The sequence below is a fragment of the Bombina bombina genome, chromosome 3 (assembly GCF_027579735.1).
Source record: "Bombina bombina isolate aBomBom1 chromosome 3, aBomBom1.pri, whole genome shotgun sequence".
Taxonomy (NCBI): Eukaryota; Metazoa; Chordata; class Amphibia; order Anura; family Bombinatoridae; genus Bombina; species Bombina bombina.
This window is the reverse complement of record NC_069501.1, coordinates 1,195,482,119-1,195,509,827: the sequence shown is the minus strand read 5'-3', so window position 1 is coordinate 1,195,509,827 and position 27,709 is coordinate 1,195,482,119. Positions and strand designations below refer to the sequence as shown.

The 27,709-nt window shown below is 41.7% G+C and overlaps 1 protein-coding gene across 1 annotated transcript in view; it reads right to left on the bottom strand.

Annotated features, from left to right (window-relative positions):
* CHORDC1 (cysteine and histidine rich domain containing 1) overlaps positions 1 to 27,709 on the bottom strand; it is a gene marked incomplete in the record, with an annotated part of 188,509 nt that overhangs the window by 20,391 nt on the left and 140,409 nt on the right. Inside the window, 1 exon segment of the mRNA XM_053708627.1 lies at positions 22,977 to 23,039. Within this exon segment, the coding sequence (XP_053564602.1) occupies positions 22,977 to 23,039 (63 nt within the window).

Sequence of the window (27,709 nt, the reverse complement as noted above, 5' to 3'; positions counted from 1 at the left end):
AGCCTGTAAATCCATCGGGTCCCGGGGCTTTGTTTTGTTTTAATTGTTTTATAGCTTCTAGAACTTCTGATGTCTGGATGGGATAGTCTAAGTGTTTACGTTGATCGTCGTTTAGTTTGGGAATGGGTAGATTATCTAAGTATTTATTACAACATAATATATGGTTTTGGGGGTCTCTGTGAGGGAAAAGGTTATATAATTTGTGATAGAATTTTTTGAATTCTCTGGCTATGGATTTGGTGTCTTCTAACTGTTTATTATCTGACGATTTAATGGTGTGGATATAGGTTTTTTGTTGTTGTTGTTTTAATGCCCTGGCTAGGAGTCTGCCAGATTTGTTTCCTTCTCGGTAAAAGTTTTGTTGTAGATGTAGAAGTTGTTTTTGTGATTTAATATGTAACTTAGAATTGAGTTTTTCTCGTTTAGAAGTGAGCTGTTCTAGAGTGGAATTATCATCGGGGTTAGATTTGTGTTTAAGATCTAAATCTGCAATTTCTGTGGCTAAGAGATTGATCTCTTCTCGACTTTTCCTTTTAATTTGGGCAGCAGTTTTAATAAACTCACCTCTTATTGTACTCTTGTGAGCTTCCCAGAGGGTGCCCACTGCAATATCTGGAGTCGCATTTGTGGAGAAGAGGATATATGTTCCGTAAATAATTCTTTTTGAGCAGGGTCTAATAGAAGGGAGTCATTAAGTCTCCATTGAAAATCCCTGAGAGGGGCTGTTGGCCAGTGTATGGTGCAGGTAACAAGGGAGTGATCTGACCATGTTGTATGGCTTATGGATGAGTGTATGGTATGTGACAGGATTAGGTGATCTACTAGAATATAGTCCAGTCTAGAATAGTTACGGTTGGGGTGAGAAAAGAAGGTGAAGTCCAGTTTATGGGGGTTAAAGTATCTCCAAGTATCATGTAAGCCGAGAAGTTTCAGTTTCTGCCAGATTTTATGCAGGTTTGGTGTTTTGGCTCTAGTAATAGGGTTTGAACAGTCCACTGTAGGGTCAAGGGGAAAGTTTAAATCTCCTGATACTATTAGGGATCCCCTAGCATCTTTAAGGGCTAAGTCAACTACAGAGGTTATGAATTTATCTTGGTGTGAGTTTGGAGCGTAGACATTGATTAGAGTTATTGGCTTGCCGTATAGGAGGCCTTTTAGACATAAATACCTGCCTTCTTTATCGCCTATAACTTGTGTCTTGATAAAAGGAATCGATTTGTGGATTAAAATACTAACCCCATTGATTTTTTTGTGTGGATTAGTGCTGTGGAAATGTTGAGGGTAGTGCGGGGAGAAATATTTTGGTATACACTTCCCCCTAAAATGGGTTTCCTGTAGAAATAATATATGCCCTCCTCTTTTTTGCAAGTCTAGGATAGCTATTCTTCTTTTATTGGGGCAATTTAGGCCTTTGGCATTTTGCGTGAAAATGTTTAATTTTTTTCGTGAGCGGCTATCCATTAAATTCTAGAGTGTTGGTGAACCTGATATGTATTGATATACGTAACATTCTGAGGCATTCAAAAATGGCAGTTTGAGCTTATATGAGAGAAGAGGGGAATATAGAGAAAGGAGGGGAGGGAATAGATATAAAAGGGAGAAAGAATAGAACACAGTAGTTAGAGACAGCAGTGTAAACATCATATCTCTATCAATAGGGAGACATACTCCCAACTAAGTGAGAACAATAACATTAAAAGTCAACATCAGATAACAATAAACAGTCTAACCTTAACCTTAAATAGGCTATGTTAGCAGCTCTAGGAGCTCTAAGATACAAAATATATAGGTTTACCAGAACCTTTTTCAGGCCAATTTCTTCCTCATAAGAGTTGTGATCAGGCAAAGATATGTCCAAACGAAAGCCGGGGTTTCATCACCCCTTGTCACCAAGTGTTGGTGAATCTGATTGTGGGGGTTTACGTGTTTTTCTCTGGGATGCCTGTCTCCATTCTCCCCGCTGAGGTAATGGTGGTGCTTTCCTTGGGTTAGTGCCATCTTCTTGAGGTGTGGAGGTGTCATCCATTTGAGGCCTTGGAATGTCCAGGTCTTTACAGATGTTTGGGATGTCTTTAATGGAAGAGCAGGTGAAGCGTCTCCCCTTCCAGAGGACCTGTAGGTGAAAGGGGAAGCCCCACCTATATGGGATGTTAAATTTCCTCAGTAGCATTGTAAGCGGTTTGAGCTCCCTCCTTTTTGTGAGGGTCCTTTGTGATAGGTCTGCAAACATTTGGATTTCAGCATTTTCATACTTAATAGGTTGCTGCTCTCTGGCTAACCTCATCAGCTCCTCTTTTTCTTGAAAATTCGTGATGCGGGTTATAACGTCCCTTGGTGGTTGCCCAGCCAGTGGTTTGGGGCGCAATGCCCTGTGTGCTCTGTCCAGGCTGATTTTTGAGGGGGTGTCCTCTTTTTTAAGTGTACTGAAAAATTCCTGGAGATATTGTTCGATGTCAGATGGTGAAACAGATTCAGGTATTCCCCGCAGCCTAATATTATGACGTCTACTGCGATTTTCGACATCATCTATCTTATCTTCAAGCTCATTGATGGTGGTGTCTTGTTTATGTATAGTATTTTGGAGTTCAGAGATAGCCTCCGCCTGTGAATCCTGTATATTTTCAAGTGACTCAACTCTATTACCTATATCTGATATGTCCTTTTTGAGCTCTGATATTTCTTCTTTAATGCATTGCTTGACCTCAGCTACAAGGGAAGAAAAATCCTTCTTTGATGGAATTGATCTGAACAGAGCTGAAGGTATTGTGATGTTATCTGGAACCTGGTCACTTTCAGAATCAGATGAGCTTTGATTTGATCTTTGTTCTGGAAGGGATTCCTCCATGGGAGCAGTTGTTTTGGTTTCTAATGCTTTGAAGAAGTTATTTACTGAATGAGTAGTCGCTTTCAAATGCTTAGTGTTTTTGCCAGATTTGCTGATTTTTTTTGGAGACATAGCTAGAATATTTAGTGTGGTATAGTCTAGCTGCGGGCACTGTAGCTTTAAAAGATGTTTGATAGAGCTGTTATGTTATAAGGGAATCCTTTATTCTTAGCTATTGTGTGCAGCGGATGAAGGCAATAGAGATAGCTACGGTTACATAAGGCTGAGAGTAATATTCCTATTCAACAGAGACTAGTGGTACAAGCTTATATTCACATAGATGTTTGAATAGGGATTATTTGGCAAACAGTCCCAAGTTCCACTGCGATTGCACATATAATGCGGTATTTGTAGTGTTCATACTATTTACCTTTATTGTGGGCTTTCTACTTAAGCTTCTTAGCTACTGGTTTTAGATATCCCCTTTTTAGAGGGTGCTTTACTGGATTTTCCTTTTCGCTCTTTGATGTATTTTTGCTATTGCGGGGAGATCGCATCGTAACTTGTTGTTGTAGGTGCGCAACAAACTCTAGCGCAGGATGCGGCCTGCTACGGATCTGCCGTTGCTCTGTATAAGCCTCCGGTTGCAAAAGGGTAGGTGTTGTGTGTGTTCAGTGATCTTACCGGAGCTGTCCTTTTATGAAGCCTCACATTCTTGTTGTCTTAGGTAGCTAGAGCTGTGCGGTTATCTTCCGATGAGGCCCGGTACACATTGGGCCTGCGTGTGCTTGGAGCGTCGACTGTGCAGGTTAAACCTTTGTGGTGTGCAAAGTAAGGGCTACAAATCAAAGTCCATGATAAGCGGGACACATCGTAAGGGTTTATAGCCCAGTAGTGCAAAGTGGCTATCGCCAATTATGTTCTCACTTAGCAAGGGATCAGGAGCTCAGTCACACAGCAGCCATCTCCTAGGCTGGCTAGCTCCGCCCTCCATATGCTAATTTTTAAGCCCTTAAAGGCCACCTCTTATCTCAACAGTTAACAGTTTTTCACAGCTAGAGGGCATTAGTTGTGCCATACAGATAAGATTGTGCTCATGATTGCGGAGTTACTTATGAGAGGGCACTGATTAGCTAAAATGCAAGTCTTTCAAAAGAACTGAGATAAGGGGCAGTCTGCAGAGGCTTAGATACAATGTAATCACAGAGGTAAAAAGTATATTAATATAACCGTGTTGGTTATGCAAATCTGGGGAATGGGTAATAAAGGGATTATTTATCTTTTTAAACAAAAATTCTGGGAGTAGACTGTCCCTTTAAATATTTTATTTCCATGAACAACAATTGAATATCCAATGACGGATCCATTAAATCATCACAGATACAAATAAATGCATATTGGAGAATGATAAGCATGCTGAAAATGTCACTAGGATGAAAATGTAATTCATCCCAGACACAACCTATGTAGCCAGGGTTATGAGTAACAACCAAGGAAAATAATTAAACAACCACATAAAATTTTTGCTTAAAGGGACAATATATTTGTTTCATGATTAAGATAGAGCACACACTTTTAAACAACTTTCCAATGTACTTCTGTTATCTAATTTGCTTCCAACTCTTAGTATCATTTGATTAAAAAGTATACCTAGGTCGCTAGGGTCAAGAGCAGCAATACACTAGCTGCTGATTGGTGGAAGCAGATATGCCTGCTGTCATTTGCTAATTCCATGTGTTCAACTAGCTCCCAGTAGAAGCATTTCTGCTTCATCAACAAAGGACACCAAGAGAATGAAGCAAATTTGCTAATAGGCGTACATTTGGAAAGTTGTTTAAAAATGTTTGCTCTATCTGAATCATGAATGATACATTTTGGGTTTCATGTCTGTTTAAAGATCAACCTGGAATCTGGGATGTTCAAAAGAGGTAACATCCACAAGTATAATAGTCTATGAACTGTAAAAAGCTGAGGTCTTAGCCTAACAGCTGCTCTGGAGCACGTTGCTACAGATAATGGTAAATGAGGAACAGTTCCTATTGGATGTTCTATCCACTTGTCAAACTAGAGAAAAAAAACAGAATTTATGCTTACCTGATAAATTTCTCTCTCTTACGGTGTATCCGGTCCACGGCTTCATCCTTACTTGTGGGATATTCTCAATCCCTACAGGAAGTGGCAAAGAGAGCACACAGCAGAGCTGTCCATATAGCTCCCCTCAGGCTCAGCCCCCCAGTCATTCGACCGACGGTTAGGAGAAAAAGGAGAACCATAGGGTGCAGTGGTGACTGTAGTTTACAAAAATAAATTTAAACCTGACTTAATTGCCAGGGTGGGCCGTGGACCGGATACACCGTAAGAGAAAGAAATTTATCAGGTAAGCATAAATTCTGTTTTCTCTTACATTGGTGTATCCGGTCCACGGCTTCATCCTTACTTGTGGGAACCAATACCAAAGCTTTAGGACACGGATGAAGGGAGGGAACAAGTCAGGTAACCTAAACGGAAGGCACCACTGCTTGCAAAACCTCTCTCCCAAAAATAGCCTCCGAAGAAGCGAAAGTATCGAATTTGTAAAATTTGGCAAATGTATGCAGTGAAGACCAAGTCGATGCCTTACAGATCTGTTCAACAGAAGCCTCATTCTTGAAAGCCCATGTGGAAGCCACAGCTCTAGTGGAATGAGCTGTAATTCGTTCAGGAGGCTGCCTTCCAGCAGTCTCATAAGCCAACTGGATGATACTTTTCAGCCAGAAAGACAGAGGTAGCAGTCGCTTTTTGACCTCTCCTCTTGCCAGAATAGACGACAAACAAGGATGATGTTTGTCTGAAGTCTTCAGTTGCTTTTAGATAAAACTTTAAAGCACGAACCACATCAAGATTGTGTAAAAGTCGTTCCTTCTTAGAAACTGGATTAGGACACAGAGAAGGAACAACTATTTCCTGGTTAATATTCTTATTGGAAACCACTTCTGGAAGAAAACCAGGTTTGGTCACAAAACGACCTTATCTGTATGGAACACCAGATAGGGTGAATTACACTGCAAAGCAGACAATTCAGAAACTCTTCTAGCAGAAGAAATAGCTACCAAAAACAAAACTTTCCAAGATAGTAACTTAATATCTATGGAATGTAGAGGTTCAAACGGAACCCCTTGAAGAACTGAAAGAACTAAATTTAGACTCCATGGAGGAGCCACAGGTCTGTAGACAGGCTTGATTCTGACTAAGGCCTGAACAAACGCCTGAATATCTGGCACGGCTGCCAGACGCTTATGCAACAGAACAGACAGAGCAGATATCTGTCCCTTTAGAGAACTAGCTGCCAACCCTTTCTCCAATCCTTCTTGGAGAAAGGATAGTAACCTTGGAATCCTAATCTTACTCCATGAGTAGCCCTTGGATTCGCACCAACAAAGATATTTCCGCCATATCTTATGGTAAATTTTCCTGGTAACAGGCTTTCTAGCCTGGATCAGAGTATCTAGAACTGCTTCAGAGAACCCACGCTTAGCTAGAATTAAGCGTTCAATCTCCAAGCAGTCAGTTGCAGAGAAACTAGGTTTGGATGCTTGAATGGACTTTGGATTAGAAGGTCCTGCCTCAAAGGTAGCTTCCATGGTGGAACCGATGACATATCCACCAGGTCTGCATACCAAGTCCTGCGTGGCCACGCAGGAGCTATCAGAATTACCGAAGCCTTCTCCTGCTTGATTCTGGCTACTAGCCGAGGGAGAAGAGGAAACGGTGGAAAGACATAAGCTAGATTGAACGACCAAGGAGCCACTAAGGCATCTACCAATGTCGCCTTGGGATCCCTGGACCTGGACCCGTAACGTGGAACTTTGGAGTTCTGGCGTGACGCCATCAGATCCAGATCTGGAAAGCCCCATAGTTGGGTTAACTGAAGAAAAACCTCCGGGTGGAGTTCCCACTCCCCCGGATGTAAAGTCTGACGACTCAGATAATCCGCCTCCCAGTTGTCCACTCCTGGGATGTGAATTGCTGATAGATGGCAGGAGTGATCCTCTGCCCATTTGATAATCTTGGATACCTCCCTCATCGCCAGGGAACTCTTTGTTCCTCCCTGATGATTGATGTACGCTACAGTCGTGATGTTGTCAGACTGAAATCTGATGAATTTGACCTCCGCTAGCTGAGGCCAGGCCTGGAGCGCATTGAATATCGCTCTCAATTCCAAAATGTTTATCGGGAGAAGAGATTCTTCCCGAGACCATAGACCCTGAGCTTTCAGGGAGTCCCAGACCGCACCCCAGCCTAAGAGGCTGGCGTCTGTCGTGACAATGATCCACTCCGGTCTGCGGAAACTCATTCCCTGAGACAGGTGATCCTGAGACAACCACCAGAGGAGCGAGTCTCTGGTTTTCTGGAGACAAATCTGCATAATCCCCATTCCACTGTTTGAGCATGCACAGTTGCAGTGGTCTTAAATGAATTCGAGCAAAAGGGACCACTTCCATTGCCGCAACCATTAGTCCTATTACCTCCATGCACTGAGCCACTTAGGGTTGAGGAATGGCATGAAGAACTCGACAAGTGTTCAGAAGTTTTAACTTCCTGACCTCCGTCAGAAAGATTTTAATTTCTACCGAGTCTATTATTGTTCCCAGGAAGGGAACCCTTGTAAACGGGGACAGAGAACTCTTTTCTACGTTCACCTTCCACCCGTGAGACCTTAGAAAGGCTAGAACAATGTCTGTATGAGCCTTTACCTTGTGAAAGGACGACGCTTGTATTAAGATGTCGTCTAGGTAAGGTGCTACTGCAATGCCCCTTGGTCTTAGCACCGCTAGAAGGGACCCTAGCACCTTTGTGAAAATTCTGGGAGCAGTGGCCAATCCGAAGGGAAGGGCCACAAACTGGTAATGCTTGTCCAGAAAGGCGAACCTCAGGAACTGATGGTGATCTTTGTGGATAGGAATATGCAGGTACGCATCCTTTAAGTCCACGGTAGTCATATATTGACCCTCCTGGATCATTGGTAAAATTGTCCAAATGGTTTCCATTTTGAATGATGGAACTCTGAGGAATTTGTTTAGGATTTTTAAGTCCAGGATTGGCCTGAAAGTTCCTTCCTTTTTGGGAACTACAAACAAGTTTGAGTAAAAACCCAGTCCTTGTTCTGCTGTTGGAACGGGGTGTATCACTCCCATTTTTAGAAGGTCTTCTACGCAACGTAAGAATGCCTGTCTCTTTATCTGGTCTAAAGACAAGCGAGAAATGTGGAACCTTCCCCTTGGAGGAAGGTCCTTGAATTCCAGAAAATACCCCTGAGTGACAATTTCTAGCCCCCAGGGATCCGGAACATCTCTTGCCCAAGCCTGAGCAAAGAGAGAAAGTCTGCCCCCTACTAGATCCGGTCCCGGATCGGGGGCTACCCTTTCATGCTGTCTTGGTAGCAGCAGCAGGCTTCTTGGCCTGTTTACCCTTGTTCCAGCCTTGCAAGGGTTTCCATGCTGGTTTGGGCTGGGAAGCGTTACCCTCTTGCCTAGTGGCTGTAGAGGTAGAAGCAGGTCCGTTCCTGAAATTGCGAAAGGAACGAAAATTAGACTTTTTTTAGCTTTGAAAGGTCTATCTTGTGGAAGGGCATGGCCCTTTCCCCCAGTGATATCTGAAATAATTTCTTTCAACTCTGGCCCGAATAGGGTCTTACCCTTGAAAGGAATATTAAGCAATTTTGTTTTGGACGACACGTCCGCCGACCAAGATTTTAGCCAAAGCGCTCTGGGCGCCACGATTGCAAAACCAGAATTTTTTGCCGCTAATTTAGCTAACTGAAAGGCGGCATCTGTGATGAAAGAATTAGCCAACTTCAGGGCGTGGATTCTATCCATGACCTCATCATAAGAAGTCTCCTTCTGGAGCGAGTTTTCTAGTTCCTCAAACCAAAAAGACGCTGCAGTGGTTACAGGAATAATGCAAGAAATTGGTTGAAGAAGAAAACCTTGTTGAACAAATATTTTCTTAAGTAAACCTAATTTTTTATCCATAGGATCTTTGAAAGCGCAACTATCTTCTATTGGTATAGTCGTGCGCTTAGCTAGTGTAGAAACTGCCCCTTCTACCTTAGGGATCGTCTGCCACGCGTCCCTTCTGGGGTCGACAATGGGGAACATTTTCTTAAATATAGGGGGGGGGGGAACAAAGGGTACACCTGGTCTCTCCCACTCCCCAGTCACGATATCCGCCACCCTCTTAGGTATCGGAAACGCGTCGGTGTGTACCGGGACCTCTAAGAATTTGTCCATCTTACACAATTTTTCTGGGACCACCAAGTGGTCACAATCATCTAGCGTAGCCAGGACCTCCTTAAGCAGGGCGCAGAGGTGTTCTAGCTTAAATTTAAATGCTATGGTATCTGGCTCTGCCTGTTGAGAAACTTTTCCTGTGTCAGAAATTTCTCCCTCAGACAGGCCCTCCCTCACCGCCAAGTCAGATTGTTGTGAGGGCACTACAGATAAATTATCTGCTGTGTCTGATTGCTCATTTTCTGTATTTAAAACTGAGCTGTCGCGCTTCCTTGGAAATGCTGGCAGTTTGGATAAAAATGCTGCGAGAGAATTATCCATTACTGCTGCTAACTGTTGCAAAGTAATAGGGATCGATGCCTAGAGGTACTGGGCATCGCTGGTGTCGACACAGAAGGAGAGGATAGCGTACTATCCTCACTACCTTCAGCTAAAGAATCATCTTGGGCTATATTTTTAAGTGTCACTGTATGGTCCTTAAGCTGCTTGGACGCTATAGCACACTTCAAACATAAATTCAATGGGGGTACCGCCATGGCCTTTAAACATACAGAACAAAGGCTATCTGAAGGCTCAGACATGTTTGACAGGCTTAGACAGCACTACAATGCAAAAAATAATACTTTTTGAAAAAACGTTACTGTGTCTTTAAATAATAAAAGTGCACACTTTACCTTCCTTAGGGATTATTTGAAGAAGAAATAAGCCTCTCTGAAGTCCCCTCTGAGGTCTCTGGACTCCACACGTGAAGCTGCATGAACTGTCTAGCAAAAACAACTGTGCAACTGAGGCGCGAAAATGAGGCCCCCTCCCTCTTCATACCAGAGTGATGGGGCCTTTTAGAATAGGTTAGGCGTCTAAATAAGTGCCAGGCGCAATAATAAAACCCCATAAGTGTTTTAAAAGTCTCAAAAAACACCCTATTCATTCGAAATCATGCTAATAAAGCAATCGATTAAGCCCCTAATAGTGTCAACCAGCATTAAGCCCTAAATTTAAGCCATCATTTTATACAGAGTCTGAGAAAAATGGCTTACTTACTCCTGTGGGGATTTCTGACAGTCTTCTAGCATTACGTGGTCTTGTTAGAAAAATGACTGATCATACCTGAAGCAGTTAAGCCTGCAAACTGTTCCCCCCAACTGAAGTTCTCTGGTATTCAACAGTCCTGCGTGGGAACAGCAATGGATTTTAGTTACTGGTGCTAAAATCATAATCCTCTCAGCAGAAATCTTCATCACTTTCTGCCTCAGAGTAAATAGTACAAGCCGGCACTATTTTAAAATAAACTTTTGATAGAAGAAATAAAAACTACAAATCTAACACCACAAACTCCTTACCCTCCCGTGGAGATGCTACTTGTTAGAGCGGAAAAGAGAATGACTGGGGGGGCGGAGCCTGAGGGGAGCTATATGGACAGCTCTGCTGTGTGCTCTCTTTGCCACTTCCTGTAGGGATTGAGAATATCCCACAAGTAAGGATGAAGCCGTGGACCGGATACACCAATGTAAGAGAAAACAGGAATCGGACAATAAACACTTAATACATTTCATGAACCTCCCTCCAATTATGTGTCGCTATTTTGGAACCTTAGTTTTACTGCAGGTATATGAAGGAGAGCTGCTTAAAGGGATAGTCTACACCAGAATATTTATTGTTTTAAAAGATAGATAATCCCTTTATTACCCATTCCCTAGTTTTGGATAACCAACACAGTTATATTAATACACTTTTTACCTCTGATTATCTTGAATCTAAGCCTCTGCAAACTGCCCCTTATTTCAGTTCTTTTGAGACAGACTTGCATTTCAACCAATCAGTGCGGGCTCCTATACGAAACACATGGACTAACACCCTCTAGTGGGGAAACACTGTCAAAATGACCTGAGCTAAGAGACGCCTTCAAGGGCTTAGAAATTAGCATATGAAACTCCTATATTTAGCTTTCAACTAAGAATAGCAAAAAACAAAGCAAAATTGGTGATAGAAGAAAACATAATTTATGCTTACCTGATAAATTTATTTCTCTTGCAGTGTATCCAGTCCACGGATCATCCATTACTTGTGGGATATTCTCCTTCCCAACAGGAAGTTGCAAGAGGATCGCACACAGCAGAGATGCTATATAGCTCCTCCCCTCACTGCCATATCCAGTCATTCGACCGAAACAAGACGAGAAAGGAGAAACCATAGAGTGCAGTGGTGACTGTAGTTTTAATTAAAATTTAGACCTGCCTTAAAAGGACAGGGCGGGCCGTGGACTGGATACACTACAAGAGAAATAAATTTATCAGGTAAGCATAAATTATGTTTTCTCTTGTTAGGTGTATCCAGTCCACGGATCATCCATTACTTGTGGGATACCAATACCAAAGCTAAAGTACACGGATGATGGGAGGGACAAGGCAGGAATTTAAACGGAAGGAACCACTGCCTGTAGAACCTGTCTCCCAAAAACAGCCTCCGAAGAAGCAAAAGTGTCAAATTTGTAAAATTTTGAAAAGGTGTGAAGCGAAGACCAAGTCGCAGCCTTGCAAATCTGTTCAACAGAGGCCTCATTTTTAAAGGCCCAGGTGGAAGCCACAGCTCTAGTAGAATGAGCTGTAATCCTTTCAAGGGGCTGCTGTCCAGCAGTCTCATAGGCTAAGCGTATTATGCTCCGAAGCCTAAAGGAGAGAGAGGTTGCCGAAGCTTTTTGACCTCTCCTCTGTCCAGAGTAAACGACAAACAGGGCAGATGTTTGACGAAAATCTTTAGTAGCCTGTAAGTAAAACTTCAAGGCACGGACTACGTCCAGATTATGCAAAAGACGTTCCTTCTTTGAAGAAGGATTAGGACACAATGATGGAACAACAATCTCTTGATTGATATTCCTGTTAGAAACCACCTTAGGTAAAAACCCAGGTTTGGTACGCAGAACTACCTTGTCTGCATGAAAAATCAGATAAGGAGAATCACAATGTAAGGCAGATAACTCAGAGACTCTTCGAGCCGAGGAAATAGCCATCAAAAACAGAACTTTCCAAGATAAAAGTTTAATATCAATGGAATGAAGGGGTTCAAACGGAACTCCCTGAAGAACTTTAAGAACCAAGTTTAAGCTCCACGGGGGAGCAACAGTTAAAAACACAGGCTTAATCCTAACCAAAGCCTGACAAAATGCCTGGACGTCTGGAACTTCTGCCAGACGCTTGTGCAAAAGAATAGACAGAGCAGAGATCTGTCCTTTTAAAGAACTAGCTGATAAGCCTTTGTCCAAACCCTCTTGGAGAAAGGACAATATCCTAGGAATCCTAACCTTACTCCATGAGTAACTCTTGGATTCACACCAATAAAGATATTTACGCCATATCTTATGGTAGATTTTCCTGGTGACAGGCTTCCGAGCCTGTATTAAGGTATCAATGACTGACTCGGAGAAGCCACGCCTTGATAGAATCAAGCGTTCAATCTCCATGCAGTCAGTCTCAGAGAAAGTAGATTTGGATGATTGAAAGGACCTTGTATTAGAAGGTCCTGCCTCAGAGTCAGAGTCCATGGTGGAAGAGATGACATGTCCACTAGGTCTGCATACCAGGTCCTGCGTGGCCACGCAGGCGCTATCAGAATCACCGATGCTCTCTCCTGTTTGATTTTGGCAATCAGTCGAGGGAGCAGAGGAAATGGTGGAAACACACAGGCCAGGTTGAAGAACCAAGGAGCTGCTAGAGCATCTATCAGCGTTGCTCCCGGGTCCCTGGACCTGGATCCGTAACAAGGAAGCTTGGCGTTCTGGCGAGACGCCATGAGATCCAGTTCTGGTTTGCCCCAACGATGGACCAGTTGAGCAAACACCTCCGGATGGAGTTCCCACTCCCCCGGATGAAAAGTCTGACGACTTAGAAAATCCGCCTCCCAGTTCTCTACGCCTGGGATGTGGATCGCTGAGTGAGACTCTGCCCAGCGAATTATCTTTGAGACTTCTAACATCGCTAGGGAACTCCTGGTTCCCCCTTGATGGTTGATATAAGCCACAGTCGTGATGTTGTCCGACTGAAATCTGATAAACCTCAGTGTTGCTAACTGAGGCCAAGCTAGAAGAGCATTGAATATTGCTCTTAACTCCAGAATATTTATTGGGAGGAGTTTCTCCTCCTGAGTCCACGATCCCTGAGCCTTCAGGGAGATCCAGACTGCGCCCCAACCTAGAAGGCTGGTATCTGTTGTTACAATTGTCCAATCTGGCCTGCGAAAGGTCATACCCTTGGACAGATGGACCCGAGAAAGCCACCAGAGAAGAGAATCTCTGGTCTCTTGATCCAGATTTAGTAGAGGGGACAAATCTGAGTAATCCCCATTCCACTGACTTAGCATGCATAATTGCAGCGGTCTGAGATGCAGGCGCGCAAATGGCACTATGTCCATTGCCGCTACCATTAAGCCGATTACTTCCATGCACTGAGCCACTGACGGGCGTGGAATGGAATGAAGGACACGGCAAGCATTTAGAAGTTTTGATAACCTGGACTCCGTCAGGTAAATTTTCATCTCTACAGAATCTATAAGAGTCCCTAGGAAGGAGACTCTTGTGAGTGGTGATAGAGAACTCTTTTCCACGTTCACTTTCCACCCATGCGACCTCAGAAATGCCAGAACTATCTCTGTATGAGACTTGGCAATTTGAAAGCTTGACGCCTGTATCAGGATGTCGTCTAGATACGGAGCCACCGCTATGCCTCGCGGTCTTAGAACCGCCAGAAGTGAGCCCAGAACCTTTGTAAAAATTCTAGGGGCAGTGGCCAACCCGAAGGGAAGAGCTACAAATTGGTAATGCCTGTCTAGAAAGGCAAACCTTAGGAACTGATGATGATCTTTGTGAATCGGTATGTGAAGGTAGGCATCCTTTAAGTCCACTGTGGTCATGTACTGACCCTCTTGGATCATGGGTAGGATGGTCCGAATAGTTTCCATTTTGAATGATGGAACTCTGAGGAATTTGTTTAAGATCTTTAGATCCAAGATTGGTCTGAAGGTTCCCTCTTTCTTGAGAACCACAAACAGATTTGAATAAAATCCCTGTCCTTGTTCCGTCCGCGGAACTGGATGGATCACTCCCTTTACTAGGAGGTCTTGCACACAGCTTAGGAATGCCTCTTTCTTTATCTGGTTTGATGATAACCTTGAAAGATGAAATCTCCCTTGTGGAGGAGAAGCTTTGAAGTCCAGAAGATATCCCTGAGATATGATCTCCAACGCCCAGGGATCCTGAACATCTCTTGCCCACGCCCTGGGCGAAGAGAGAAAGTCTGCCCCCCACTAGATCCGTTTCCGGATAGGGGGCCGTTCCTTCATGCTGTCTTGGGGGCAGCAGCAGGCTTCCTGGCCTGCTTGCCCTTGTTCAAGGACTGGTTAGGTTTCCAGGCCTGTCTGGAATGAGCAACAGTTCCCTCTTGTTTTGAAGCGGAGGAAGTTGATGCTGCTCCTGCCTTGAAATTTCGAAAGGTACGAAAATTAGACTGTTTGGCCTTTGATTTGGCCCTGTCCTGAGGAAGGGTATGACCCTTGCCTCCAGTAATGTCAGCAATAATTTCCTTCAAGCCAGGCCCGAATAAGGTCTGCCCCTTGAAAGGAATGTTGAGTAATTTAGACTTTGAAGTCACGTCAGCTGACCAGGATTTAAGCCATAGCGCCCTACGCGCCTGGATGGCAAATCCGGAATTCTTAGCCGTTAGTTTAGTCAAATGAACAATGGCATCAGAAACAAAATGAGTTAGCTAGCTTAAGCGTTCTAAGCTTGTCAATTTCATTCAATGGAGCTGTCTGGATGGCCTCTTCCAGGGCCTCAAACCAGAACGCCGCAGCAGTGACAGGCGCAATGCATGCAAGGGGCTGTAAAATAAAACCTTGTTGAATAAACATTTTCTTAAGGTAACCCTCCAATTTTTTATCCATTGGATCTGAAAAAGCACAACTGTCCTCAACCGGGATAGTGGTACGCTTTGCTAAAGTAGAAACTGCTCCCTCCACCTTAGGGACCGTCTGCCATAAGTCCCGTGTAGTGGCGTCTATTGGAAACATTTTTCTAAATATAGGAGGTGGGGAAAAGGGCACACCGGGTCTATCCCACTCCTTGCTAATAATTTCTGTAAGCCTTTTAGGTATAGGAAAAACGTCAGTACACACCGGCACCGCATAGTATCTATCCAGCCTACACAATTTCTCTGGAATTGCAACTGTGTTACAGTCATTCAGAGCAGCTAATACCTCCCCAAGCAATACACGGAGGTTCTCAAGCTTAAAATTTAAAATTAGAAATCTCTGAATCGGGTTTCCCCGAGTCAGAGATGTCACCCACAGACTGAAGCTCTCCATCCTCATGTTCTGCATACTGTGACGCAGTATCAGACATGGCTCTAACAGCATTTGCGCGCTCTGTATCTCTCCTAACCCCAGAGCTATCGCGCTTGCCTCTTAATTCAGGCAATCTAGATAATACCTCTGACAGGGTATTATTCATGATTGCAGCCATGTCCTGCAAGGTAATCGCTATGGGCGCCCTTGATGTAATTGGCGCCATATTAGCGTGCGTCCCCTGAGCGGGAGGCGAAGGGTCTGACACGTGGGGAGAGTTAGTCGGCATAACTTCCCCCTCGACAGAACCCTCTGGTGATAATTCTTTTATAGATAAAGACTGATCTTTACTGTTTAAGGTGAAATCAATACATTTAGTACACATTCTACTATGGGGCTCCACCATGGCTTTCAAACATAATGAACAAGTAGGTTCCTCTGTGTCAGACATGTTTAAACAGACTAGCAATGAGACTAGCAAGCTTGGAAAACACTTTAAAACAAGTTTACAAGCAATATAAAAAAACGTTACTGCGCCTTTAAGAAACACAAATTTTCCCAAATTTTGAAATAACAGTGAAAAAATGCAGTTACACTAACGAAATTTTTACAGTGTATGTAATAAGTTAGCAGAGCATTGCACCCACTTGCAAATGGATGATTAACCCCTTAATACCAAAAACAGAATACCAAATGACAAAAACGTTTTTTAAACAGTCACAACAACTGCCACAGCTCTACTGTGGCTTTTTACCACCCTCAATACGACTTTTGAAGCCTTTTGAGGCCTTCAGAGAAGTCCTGGATCATGCAGGAAGAAGCTGGATGTCTGTGTCTAATTTTTGCTGTGCAAAAAAACGCCAAAATAGGCCCCTCCCACTCATATTACAACAGTGGGAAGCCTCAGTGAACTGTTTCTAGGCAAAATTCAAGCCAGCCATGTGGAAAAAACTAGGCCCCAATAAGTTTTATCACCAAACATATGTAAAAAACGATTAAACATGCCAGCAAACGTTTTAAAATATACTTTTATAAGAGTATGTATCTCTATTAATAAGCCTGATACCAGTCGCTATCACTGCATTTAAGGCTTTACTTACATTAATTCTGTATCAGCAGCATTTTCTAGCAAATTCCATCCCTAGAAAAATATTTTAACTGCACATACCTTATGACAGGAAAACCTGCACGCTATTCCCCCTCTGAAGTTACCTCACTCCTCAGAATATGTGATAACAGCAAAGGATCTTAGTTACTTCTGCTAAGATTATAGAAAACGCAGGCAGATTCTTCTTCTAAATACTGCCTGAGAAACAGTACACTCCGGTACCATTTAAAAATAAACTTTTGATTGAAGAAATAAACTAAGTATAAAACACCACAGTCCTCTTACAACCTCCATCTTAGTTGAGAGTTGCAAGAGAATGACTGGGTATGGCAGTGAGGGGAGGAGCTATATAGCAGCTCTGCTGTGGGTGATCCTCTTGCAACTTCCTGTTGGGAAGGAGAATATCCCACAAGTAATGGATGATCTGTGGACTGGATACACTTAACAAGAGAAAATTGTTTAAAATTACATGCGCTATTTGAATAATGAAAGTTTGTTTTGGACTAGACTGTCCCTTTAAATATGTAATTGCATGAGTAGCATGGCATGAAGCTGAATATGCAGATCAATTCAAAAACATAATTTATGTAAGAACTTACCTGATAAATTAATTTCTTTCATATTGGCAAGAGTTCATGAGCTAGTGACGTATGGGATATACATTCCTACCAGGAGGGGCAAAGTTTCCCCAAACCTCAAAATGCCTATAAATACACCCCCGACCACACCCACAATTCAGTTTAACGAATAGCCAAGAAGTGGGGTGATAAGAAAGGAGCGAAAGCATCAACAAGGAATTGGAATAATTGTGCTTTATACAAAAAAATCATAACCACCAATATGAAAGAAATTAATTTATCAGGTAAGTTCTTACATAAATTATGTTTTCTTTCATGTAATGGGCAAGAGTCCATGAGCTAGTGACGTATGGGATAGCAAATACCCAAGATGTGGAACTCCACGCAAGAGTCACTAGAGAGTGAGGGATAAAAATAAAGACAGCCAATTCCGCTGAAAAAAGAATCCACAACCCAAATCAAAAAGTTTTATTCTTATAATCAAAAAAACTGAAGAAGAATCAAACTGAAACAGCTGCCTGAAGAACTTTTCTACCAAAAACTGCTTCTGAAGAAGATAAAACATCAAAATGGTAGAATTTAGTAAAAGTATGCAAAGAAGACCAAGTTGCTGCTTTGCAAATCTGATCAACAGAATCTTCATTTTTAAAAGCCCAGGATGTAGAAACTGACCTAGTAGAAATGAGCCGTAATCCTCTGAGGCGGGGATTTACCCGACTCCACATAAGCATGATGAATCATAAGTTTTAACCAAGAAGCCAAAGAAATAGCAGAAGCTTTCTGACCTTTCTTAGGACCAAAAAAAGATAACAAATAGACTAGAAGTCTTTCTGAAATCTTTAGTAGCTTCAACATATTTCAAAGCTCTTACCACATCCAAAGAATGCAAAGATCTTTCCAAAGAATTCTTAGGATTAGGACACAACGAAGGGACAACAATTTCTCTACTAATGTTGTTAGAATTCGCAACCTTAGGTAAAAATTTAAATGAAGTCCGCAAAACAGCCTTATCCTGATGAAAAATCAGAAAGGGAGATTCACAAGAAAGAGCAGATAATTCAGAAACTCTTCTAGCAGAAGAGATAGCCAAAGGAAACAATACCTTCCAAGAAAGTAACTTAATATCCAGACAATGCATAGGCTCAAACGGAGGAGCCTGTAAAGCTCTCAAAACCAAATTAAGACTCCAAGGAGGAGAGATTGACTTAATGACAGGCTTGATACGAACCAAAGCCTGTACAAAACAACGAATGTCAGGAAGATTAGCAATTTTTCTGTGGAACAGAAAAGAAAGAGCAGAGATTTGTCCTTTCAAGGAACTTGCGGACAAACCTTTATCCAAACCATCCTGAATTAACTGTAAAATTTTAGGAATTCTAAAAGAATGCCAAGAGAACTTATGAGAGGAACACCATCAAATGTAAGTCTTCCAAACTCGGTAATAAATCTTTCTAGACACAGATTTACGAGCCTGCAATATAGTATTGATCACTGAGTCAGAGAAACCTCTATGACTAAGCAATAAGCGTTTAATCTCCATACCTTCAAATTTAATGATTTGAGATCCTGATGGAAAAACGGACCTTGAGATAGGTCTGACCTTAACGGAAGTGGCCAAGGTTGGCAACTGGACATCCGAACAAGATCCGCATACCAAAACCTGTGTGGCCATGCTGGAGCCACCAGCAGAACAAACAAACTTTCCATTATGATTTTGGAAATCACTCTTGGAAGAAGAACTAGAGGCGGAAAGATATAAGCAGGTTGATAATTCCAAGGAAGTGACAACGCATCCACTGCTTCCGCCTGAGGATCCCTGGAAAGTTTCTTGTTTAGATGAGAAGCCATCAGATCTATTTCTGAAAGCCCCCATATCTGAACAATCTGAAGAAACATCTGGGTGAAGAGACCATTCTCCCGGATGTAAAGTCTGGCGACTGAGATAATCCGCTTCCCAATTGTCTATACCTGGGATATGAACCGCAGAGATTAGACAGGAGCTGGATTCCGCCCATGCAAGTATCCAAGATACTTCTTTCATAGCCTGAGGACTGTGAGTCCCACCTTGATGATTGACATACGCCACGGTTGTGACATTGTCTGTCTGAAAACAAATAAACAATTCTCTCTTCAGAAGAGGCCAGAACTGAAGAGCTCTGAAAATCGCATGGAGTTCCAAAATATTGCTTGGTAATTTCGCCTCTTGAGATTTCCAAACCCCCTGCGCTCTCAGAGATCCCTAGACAGCTCCCCAACCTGAAAGACTCGCATCTGTTGAAATCACAGTCCAGGTTGGACAAACAAAAGAGGCCCCTTGAACTAAACAGTGGTAATTTAACCACCAAGTCAGAGATAGTCGAGCATTGGGATTTAAGGATATCAATTGTGATATCTTTGTATAATCCCTGCACCAAAGGTTCAGCATACAAAGCTGAAGAGGTCTCATGTGAAAACGAGCAAAGGGGATCGCGTCCGATGCTGCAGTCATGAGACCTAAAACTTCAATGCACATAGCTACTGAAGGGAATGACCGAGACTGAAGGTTCCGACAAGCTGAAACCAATTCAGACGTCTTTTGTCTGTTAGAGACAAAGTCATGGATACTGAATCTATTTGGAATCCCAAAAAGGTTACCCTTGTCTGAGGAATCAAGGAACTTTTTGGTAAATTGATCCTCCAACCATGTTTTTGAAGAAACACGAGTTGATTCGTGTGAGATTCTGCAGAATGTAATGACTGTAAAGCAAGTACCAAGATATCGTCCAAATAAGGAAACACTGCAATACCCCACTCTCTGATTACAGAGAGAAGGGCACCGAGAACCTTTGAGAAGATCCTTGGAGCTGTTGCTAGGCCAAAAGGAAGAGCAACAAACTGGTAATGCTTGTCTAGAAAAGATAATCTCAGGAACTGATGGTGATCTAGATGAATTGGAATATGAAGAATATGAATATGAATATATGCATCCTGTAAGTCTATTGTGGACATATAATGCCCTTGCTGAACAAAAGGCAGAATAGTCCTAATAGTCACCATTTTGAATGTTGGTATCCTTACATAACGATTCAAAATTTTTAGATCCAGAACTGGTCTGAAAGAATTCTCTTTCTTTGGTACAATGAACAGATTTGAATAAAACCCCAGACCCCGTTCCAGATATGGAACTGGCACAATTATCCCAGATGACTCCAGGTCTGAAACACATTTCAGAAAAGCCTGAGCCTTTACTGGGTTTATTGGAATGCGTGAGAGAAAGAACCTTCTCACAGGCGGTCTTACCTTGAAACCTATTCTGTACCCTTGAGAAACAATGTTCTGAATCCAATGATTTTGAATTGAACTGATCCAAACATCTTTGAAAAATCGTAATCTGCCCCCTACCAGCTGTGCTGGAATGAGGGCCGCACCTTCATGCGGACTTGGGGGCTGGTTTTGATTTTCTAAAAGGCATGGATTTATTCCAGACTGGAGAAGGCTTCCAATTGGAAACCATTCCTTTAGGGGAAGGGTCAGGTTTCTGTTCCTTATTCTGACGAAAGGAGCGAAAACGGTTAGCAGCCCTAAATTTACCCTTAGATTTTTTATCCTGAGGCAAAAAAGCTCCCTTCCCCCAAGTGACAGTTGAAATAATAGAATCCAACTGAGAACCAAATAATTTATTACCTTGGAAAGAAAGAGATAGCAATGTTGACTTAGAAGTCATATCAGCATTCCAAGATTTAAGCCATAAAGCTCTTCTAGCTAAAATAGCTAAAGACATATACCTGACATCAATTCTAATGATATCAAAAATGGCATCACAAATGAAATTATTAGCATGTTGAAGAAGCTTAACAATGCTATACACATTATGATCTGGTACTTGTTGTGCTAAAGCCTCCAACCAAAAAGTTGAAGCTGCAACAACATCAGCCAAAGAAATAGCAGGCCTAAGAAGATTACCTGAACATAAATAAGCCTTCCTTAGAAAAGATTCAAGCTTCCTATCTAAAGGATCTTTAAAAGAAGTACTATCTGCCGTAGGAATAGTAGTACGTTTAGCAAGAGTAGAGATAGCCCCATCAACTTTGGGTATTTTTTCCCAAAACTCCAATCTATCAGCCGGCAAAGGGTACAGTCTCTTAAACCTTAAAGAAGGAGTAAATGAAGTTACCAAACTATTCCATTCCCTAGAAATTACATCTGAAATAGCATCAGGAACTGGAAAAACCTCTGGAATAACTACATGAGGTTTAAAAAACGAATTTAAACGTTTACTGGTTTTAATATCAAGGAGGACTAGACTCCTCCATATCTAATGCAATCAACACCTCTTTTAGTAAAGAACGAATAAACTCCATCTTAAATAAATATGAAGATTTGTCAGTGTCAATATCTGAGGCAGAATCTTCTGAACCAGATAGATCCTCATCAGAGATAGATAAATCAGAATGTTGGCGGTCATTTAAAAATTCATCTGATTTATGAGAAGTTTTAAAAGACCTTTTACGTTTATTAGAAGGTGGTGTAACAGACAGAGCCTTCTGAATAGAATTAGAAACAAATTCTCTTACATTAACAGGAATATCTTGAACATTAGATGTTGAAGGAACAACAACAGGTAATGGACTACTACTAATGGAAATATTATCTGCTTTTGAAAGTTTATCATGACAACTAACACAAACTACAGCCGGAGGAACAGTTACCACAAGTTTACAACAAATGCACTTAGCTTTGGTAGAACCGACATCAGGCAGCAGCTTTCCAGAAGTAGATTCTGATACAGTGTCAGATTGCGACATCTTGCAATATGTAATAGAAAAAATAACATATAAAGCAAAATTATCAAATTCCTTAAATGACAGTTTCAGGAATGGGAAAAAATGCAAACAGAACAAGCCTTTAGGAACCAGAAGCAAAAAGAAACAGACTTAATGTAAAAAAAACTGGTGCCAAGTATGACGCCCACAATTGACAAATTTTTTGGCGCCAAAACGTCTGCAAACAAACATGAGCGTCATAGATGACGCAACTACGACGCCGGAAATGACGTCATAAACATTAACAAACGTAATTTTCGCGCCAAAAAAGTCTTGTGCCAAAAATGACACAATAAATTCTAGCATTTTTTGCACCCGCGAGCCTAACAGCCCGCAATTTAGAAAGAAAAATCAATGTGAAACATTTTCAGGTAAGAAAAAAAATAAAAATTATTCATATGCATTTCCCAAAAAAAGAAACTGACAGTCTGAATGAAGGAAATATACTGATTAACCTGAATAAAACATATATTTAGAACTTTACATATAAAGTGCCAAACCATAGCTGAGAGTGTCAAATAAAATAACATACTTACCAAAAGACACTCATCTACATATAGTAGATAGCCAAACCAGTACTGAAACGAGAATCAGTAGAGGTAATGGTATATAAGAGTATATCGTCGATCTGAAAAGGGAGGTAGGAGAAGAGATCTCTACGACCGATAACAGAGAACCTATGAAATAGATCCCCGATAGGATGACCATAGCATTCAATAGGCAATACTCCCTTCACATCCCTCTGTCATTCACTGCACTCTGAGAGGAAAACCGGGCTTCAGCATGCTGCGAAGCGCATATCAACGTAGAAATCTAGCACAAACTTACTTCACCACCTCCATAGGAGGCAAATTTTGTAAAACTGAATTGTGGGTGTGGTGGGGGGTGTATTTATAGGCATTTTGAGGTTGGGAAAACTCCTGGTAGGAATGTATATCATATACGTCACTAGCTCATGGACTCTTGCCAATTACATGAAAAATATATAATTAAAAAAAAAAAATTAAAAAATTGACAGTAAAAATGCATAGTGGATTGAGAAACACTTATGTAGTGTGTACTTACCCCCCATAACTCTATATTCTGTGTAAACTCCTTTTCACCATCAAATACTATATAAATGTTTACCTAGAGATAAAAACAAGTAGAAATTATTTTAATCACTTCTAAATATCAAAAAATACAGTTTTTATAAAAAAACAAAACAAAAAAAAAACTAATCAGTAATCTCTTTCAGGAATATTATCCAGTAACAATACTCTGTATAAAATCATTATACTTACATGACTAATACGGTATATTAAAAAAAAAATATATAGCTGTGAGTTTAGGGGTTGGAAAAAGGAAACCAATACAGTAATTGCTCGTTTGGGTATGCTCTATACGTGAACAAACCATATTCCTCAATTCTAGGCCAATTAATTACCATGCAGTGCTTAAAAGGGACATTACTGGTATAGTCACCATATTTTAAAAAGGGACACTAAACCCAATATTTTTCTTTCATGAGTCAGATAGAGCATACAATTTTAAACAACTTCCAATTTACTTCTAATATTAAATTAGCTTTATTCTTTTGGTATCCATTATTGAAGGTACAGTGGGGCAAAAAAGTAGTTAGTCAGCCACCAATTGTGCAAGTTCTCCCACTTACGAAGATGAGAGTGGCCTGTAATTTTCATAGGTATACCTCAACTATGAGAGACAAAATGTGGAAACAAATCCAGACAATCACATTGTCTGATATGGAAAGAATTTATTTACAAATTATGGTGGAAAATAAGTATTTGGTCAATATCAAAAGTTGATCTCAATACTTTGTTATATATCCTTTGTTGGCAATGACAGGAGGTCAAACGTTTTCCGTAAGTCTTCACAAGGTTGTCACACACTGTTGCTGGTATGTTGGCCCATTCCTGCATGCAGATCTCCTCTAGAGCAGTGAAGTTTGGGGGCTGTCGCTGTGCAACACGGACTTTCAACTCCCTCCAAAGGTTTTCTATGGGGTTGAGATCTGGAGACTGGCTAGGCCACTCCAGGACCTTGAAATGCTTCTTACGAAGCCACTCCTTTGTTGCCCGGGCATTGTGTTTGGGATCATTGTCATGCTGAAAGTCCCAGTCACGTTTCATCTTCAATGACCTTGCTGATGGAAGGAGGTTTGCACTCAAAATCTCACGATACATGGCCTTATTCATTCTTTCATGTACACGGATCAGTCGTCCTGTTCCCTTTGCAGAGAAAAAGCCCCAAAGCATGATGTTGCCACCCCCATGCTTCACAGTAGGTATGGTGCTCTTTGGTTGCAACTCAGCATTCTCTCTCCTCCAAACACGACGAGTTGTGTTTCTACCAAACAGTTCTACTTTGGTTTCATCTGACCATATGACATTCTCCCAAACCGCTTCTGAATCATCCAAATGCTCTGTAGCATACTTCAGACGGGCCCGGACATGTACTGGCTTAAGCAGGGGGACACGTCTGGCACTGCAGGATCCGAGTCCCTGGCGGCGTAGTGTGTTACTGATGGTAGCCTTTGTTACGTTGGTCCCAGCTCTATGCAGGTAATTCACTAAATCCCCCCGTGTGGTTCTGGGATGTTTGCTCAACGTTCTTGTGATCATTTTGACCCCACGGGGTGAGATTTTGCGTGGAGCCCCAGATCGAGGGAGATTATCAGTGGTCTTGTATATCTTCCATTTTCTAATTATTGCTCCCACAGTTGATTTCTTCACACCAAGCTGCTTGCCTATTGCAGATTCATTCTTCCAAGCCTGGTGCAGGTCTACAATTTTGTTTCTGGTGTCCTTCAACAGCTCTTTGGTCTTCACTATAGTGGAGTTTGGAGTGTGACTGTTTGAGGTTGTGGACAGGTGTCTTTTATACTGATAACAAGTTCAAACAGGTGCCATTAATACAGGTAATGAGTGGAGGACAGAGGAGCATCTTAAAGAAGATACAGGTCTGTGAGAGCCAGAAATCTTGCTTGTTTGTAGGTGACCAAATACTTATTTTCCACCATAATATGCAAATAAATTCTTTCCAAATCAGACAATGTGATTGTCTGGATTTGTTTCCACATTTTGTCGCTCATAGTTGAGGTATACCTATGATGAAAATTACAGGCCTCTCTCATCTTCTTAAGTGGGAGAACTTGAACAATTGGTGGCTGACTAAATACTTTTTTGCCCCACTGTATAGCAATGCATTACCGGGAGCTACTTGAGCACATCAGGTGAGCTAAAAACAAAAGGCATAAGTGCAGCTACCATTCAGCAGTTAGTTCCCAGTAGTGCAATGATACTACTAAGCCTACCTGGGTATGCTTTTCAACAAAGGACACCAAAAGAACAAAGCTTACTCAGTAATAGAAGCATATCAGAAGATTGTTTAAAACTGCATGCTCTATATTAATCACAAAATAAAAAACTGTGTTTCATGTACTTTTAAAGGGACCCTAAACACATTTCATGCCCCACCCTCTAACCATGGGTGCTGCCATTATGGAACTTAGGTTACACTGCAGATATCTGAATGGGAGTTACTACACTTGTGCAAACACATCAGTATAGAATGTAGTGAAAAACAGATTTCAAGATGGCGGCACTCACAGGAACAAATAACTATATATTGTCATTATTAATGTTGAATTTTCAAACTAACCATTCCAGTGGACAGTAATATAAAAGGACACCGTATGCAATCATTTTCTACAATTAAAAAGAAAATTTATGCTTACCTGATAAATGTATTTCTTTTTTGACACAATGAGTCCATGGATCATCTTAATTACTAATGGGATATTCACCTCCTGGTCAGCAGGAGGAGGCAAAGAGCACCACAGCAGAGCTGTTAAATAGCTCCTCCCCTCCCTCTCCAGTCATTCGACCGAAGTTAGGAAGAGAAAGGGAAATCCACGGTGCAGAGGTGTCTGAAGTTTACAATAACCCATAACCTGTCTAAAAGAACAGGGCGGGCCGTGGACTCATCGTGTCAAAAAATAAATAAATTTATCAGGTAAACATACATTTTCTTTTCTTTTTTAAGACCCGATGAGTCCATGGATCATCTTAATTACTCATGGGATTCAATACCCAAGCTAGAGTACACAGATAAGGGAGGGACAAGACAGGAAACCTAAACGGAAGGCACCACTGTTTGAAGAACCTTTCTCCCAAAAACAGCCTCAGCTGAGGCAAAAGTGTCAAATTTGTAAAACTTTGAAGAAGTGTGAAGAGAGGACCAAGTTGCAGCCTTACAAATCTGTTCCACAAAAGCTTCATTTTTGAATGCCCATGAGGAAGCAACAGCACTTGTGGAATGAGCCGTAACTCTTTCAGGAGGCTGCTGTCCAGCAGTCTCATATGCAAAACATATGATGCTCTTCAGCCAAAAAGAAAGAAGTAGACGTAGCTTTCTGTCCCTTGTGTTTTCCTGAGAAAACCACAAACAAAGAAGAAGACTGACGAAAGATCTTAGTAGTCTGCAGGTAAAGCTTTAAAGCACGGACTACGTCCAAATTGTGTAAAAGGATTAGGACACAAGGAAGGCACAACAATCTCCTAAATAATGTTCCGATCAGAAAAAACCTTAGGAAGAAATCCTAATTTGGTACGCAAAACTACCTTATCAGCATGGAAAATAAGATAAGGAGACTCATACTGAAATGACGAGGGATTTGACACTCTGAGCAGAAGAAATAGCCACCAGAAATAAAACCTTCCAAGATAACAACTTAATATCTAAGGAATGCATAGGCTCAAACTGAGCTCCTTGAAAAACTCTGAGAACTAAATTCAGACTCCATGGAGGAGTAACTGGTTTGAACACAGGCCTGATCTTGACCAAGGCTTGACAAAATGATTGTACATCTAGAACATCTGCTAGACGTTTGTGTAGCAAAATAGATTTGACTTAACGATAAACCTTTCTCCAAACCCTCTTGGAGAAAAGACAAAAATTCTAGGAATCCTAACAACTCCTATGAGTGAATTATTTTGGATATTTCTGTCATCGCTAAGGAACTCCTCGTTCCTCCCTGATAATTGATGTAAAGCGCTGACGTTATTTTGTTCGACTGGAACCTGATAAACTGGACCGATGTTAACTGGGGCCAGGCCAGAAGAACATTGTAGATCGCTCTCAGCTCCAGAATGTTTATAGGAAGAACAGACTCTGGCTGAGTCCAAAACCTGTGAGCCCTTAGGGAGCTCCAGACTGCTCCCCACCCTAGAAGGCTGGCGCCTGTTGTCACAATCACCCAATATGGTCTGTGAAGCAGGTTCCCTGGGAGAGATGATCCAGAGACAACCACCATTGAAGAGAATCCCGTGTCTTCTGCTCCAGTAGTATTCGAGAAGACAAATCTGTATAATCTCCGATCCATTATCAGAACATGCTTAACTGCAGAGGTCTGAGATGGAACCGAGCAAACGGGATGATGTCCATTGCCGCCACCATCAACCCGATTATCTCCATGTACTGAGTCACTGAAGGCCGAGGAGTGGACTGAATGACTAGACAAGAATCGATAATCTCTGATTTCCTGACATTTTGTGAGAAAAATCTTCAGCGACATGGAATCAATTATGATTCCCAAGAAAACTATCCTTGTGCTTGGTACTAAGGAAGCCTTTGTGAAAACTCCGAGAGCTGTGGCAAGACCGAAAGGAAGAGTCACGAACTGGAAGCGTTTGTCCAGAAAGGCAAACCTTAGAAGATTCTTGTGAATGGCACATGAAGGTACGCGCCCTTTAAATCCACTGTTGTCATAAATTGACCCTCTTGGATCAAGGGAA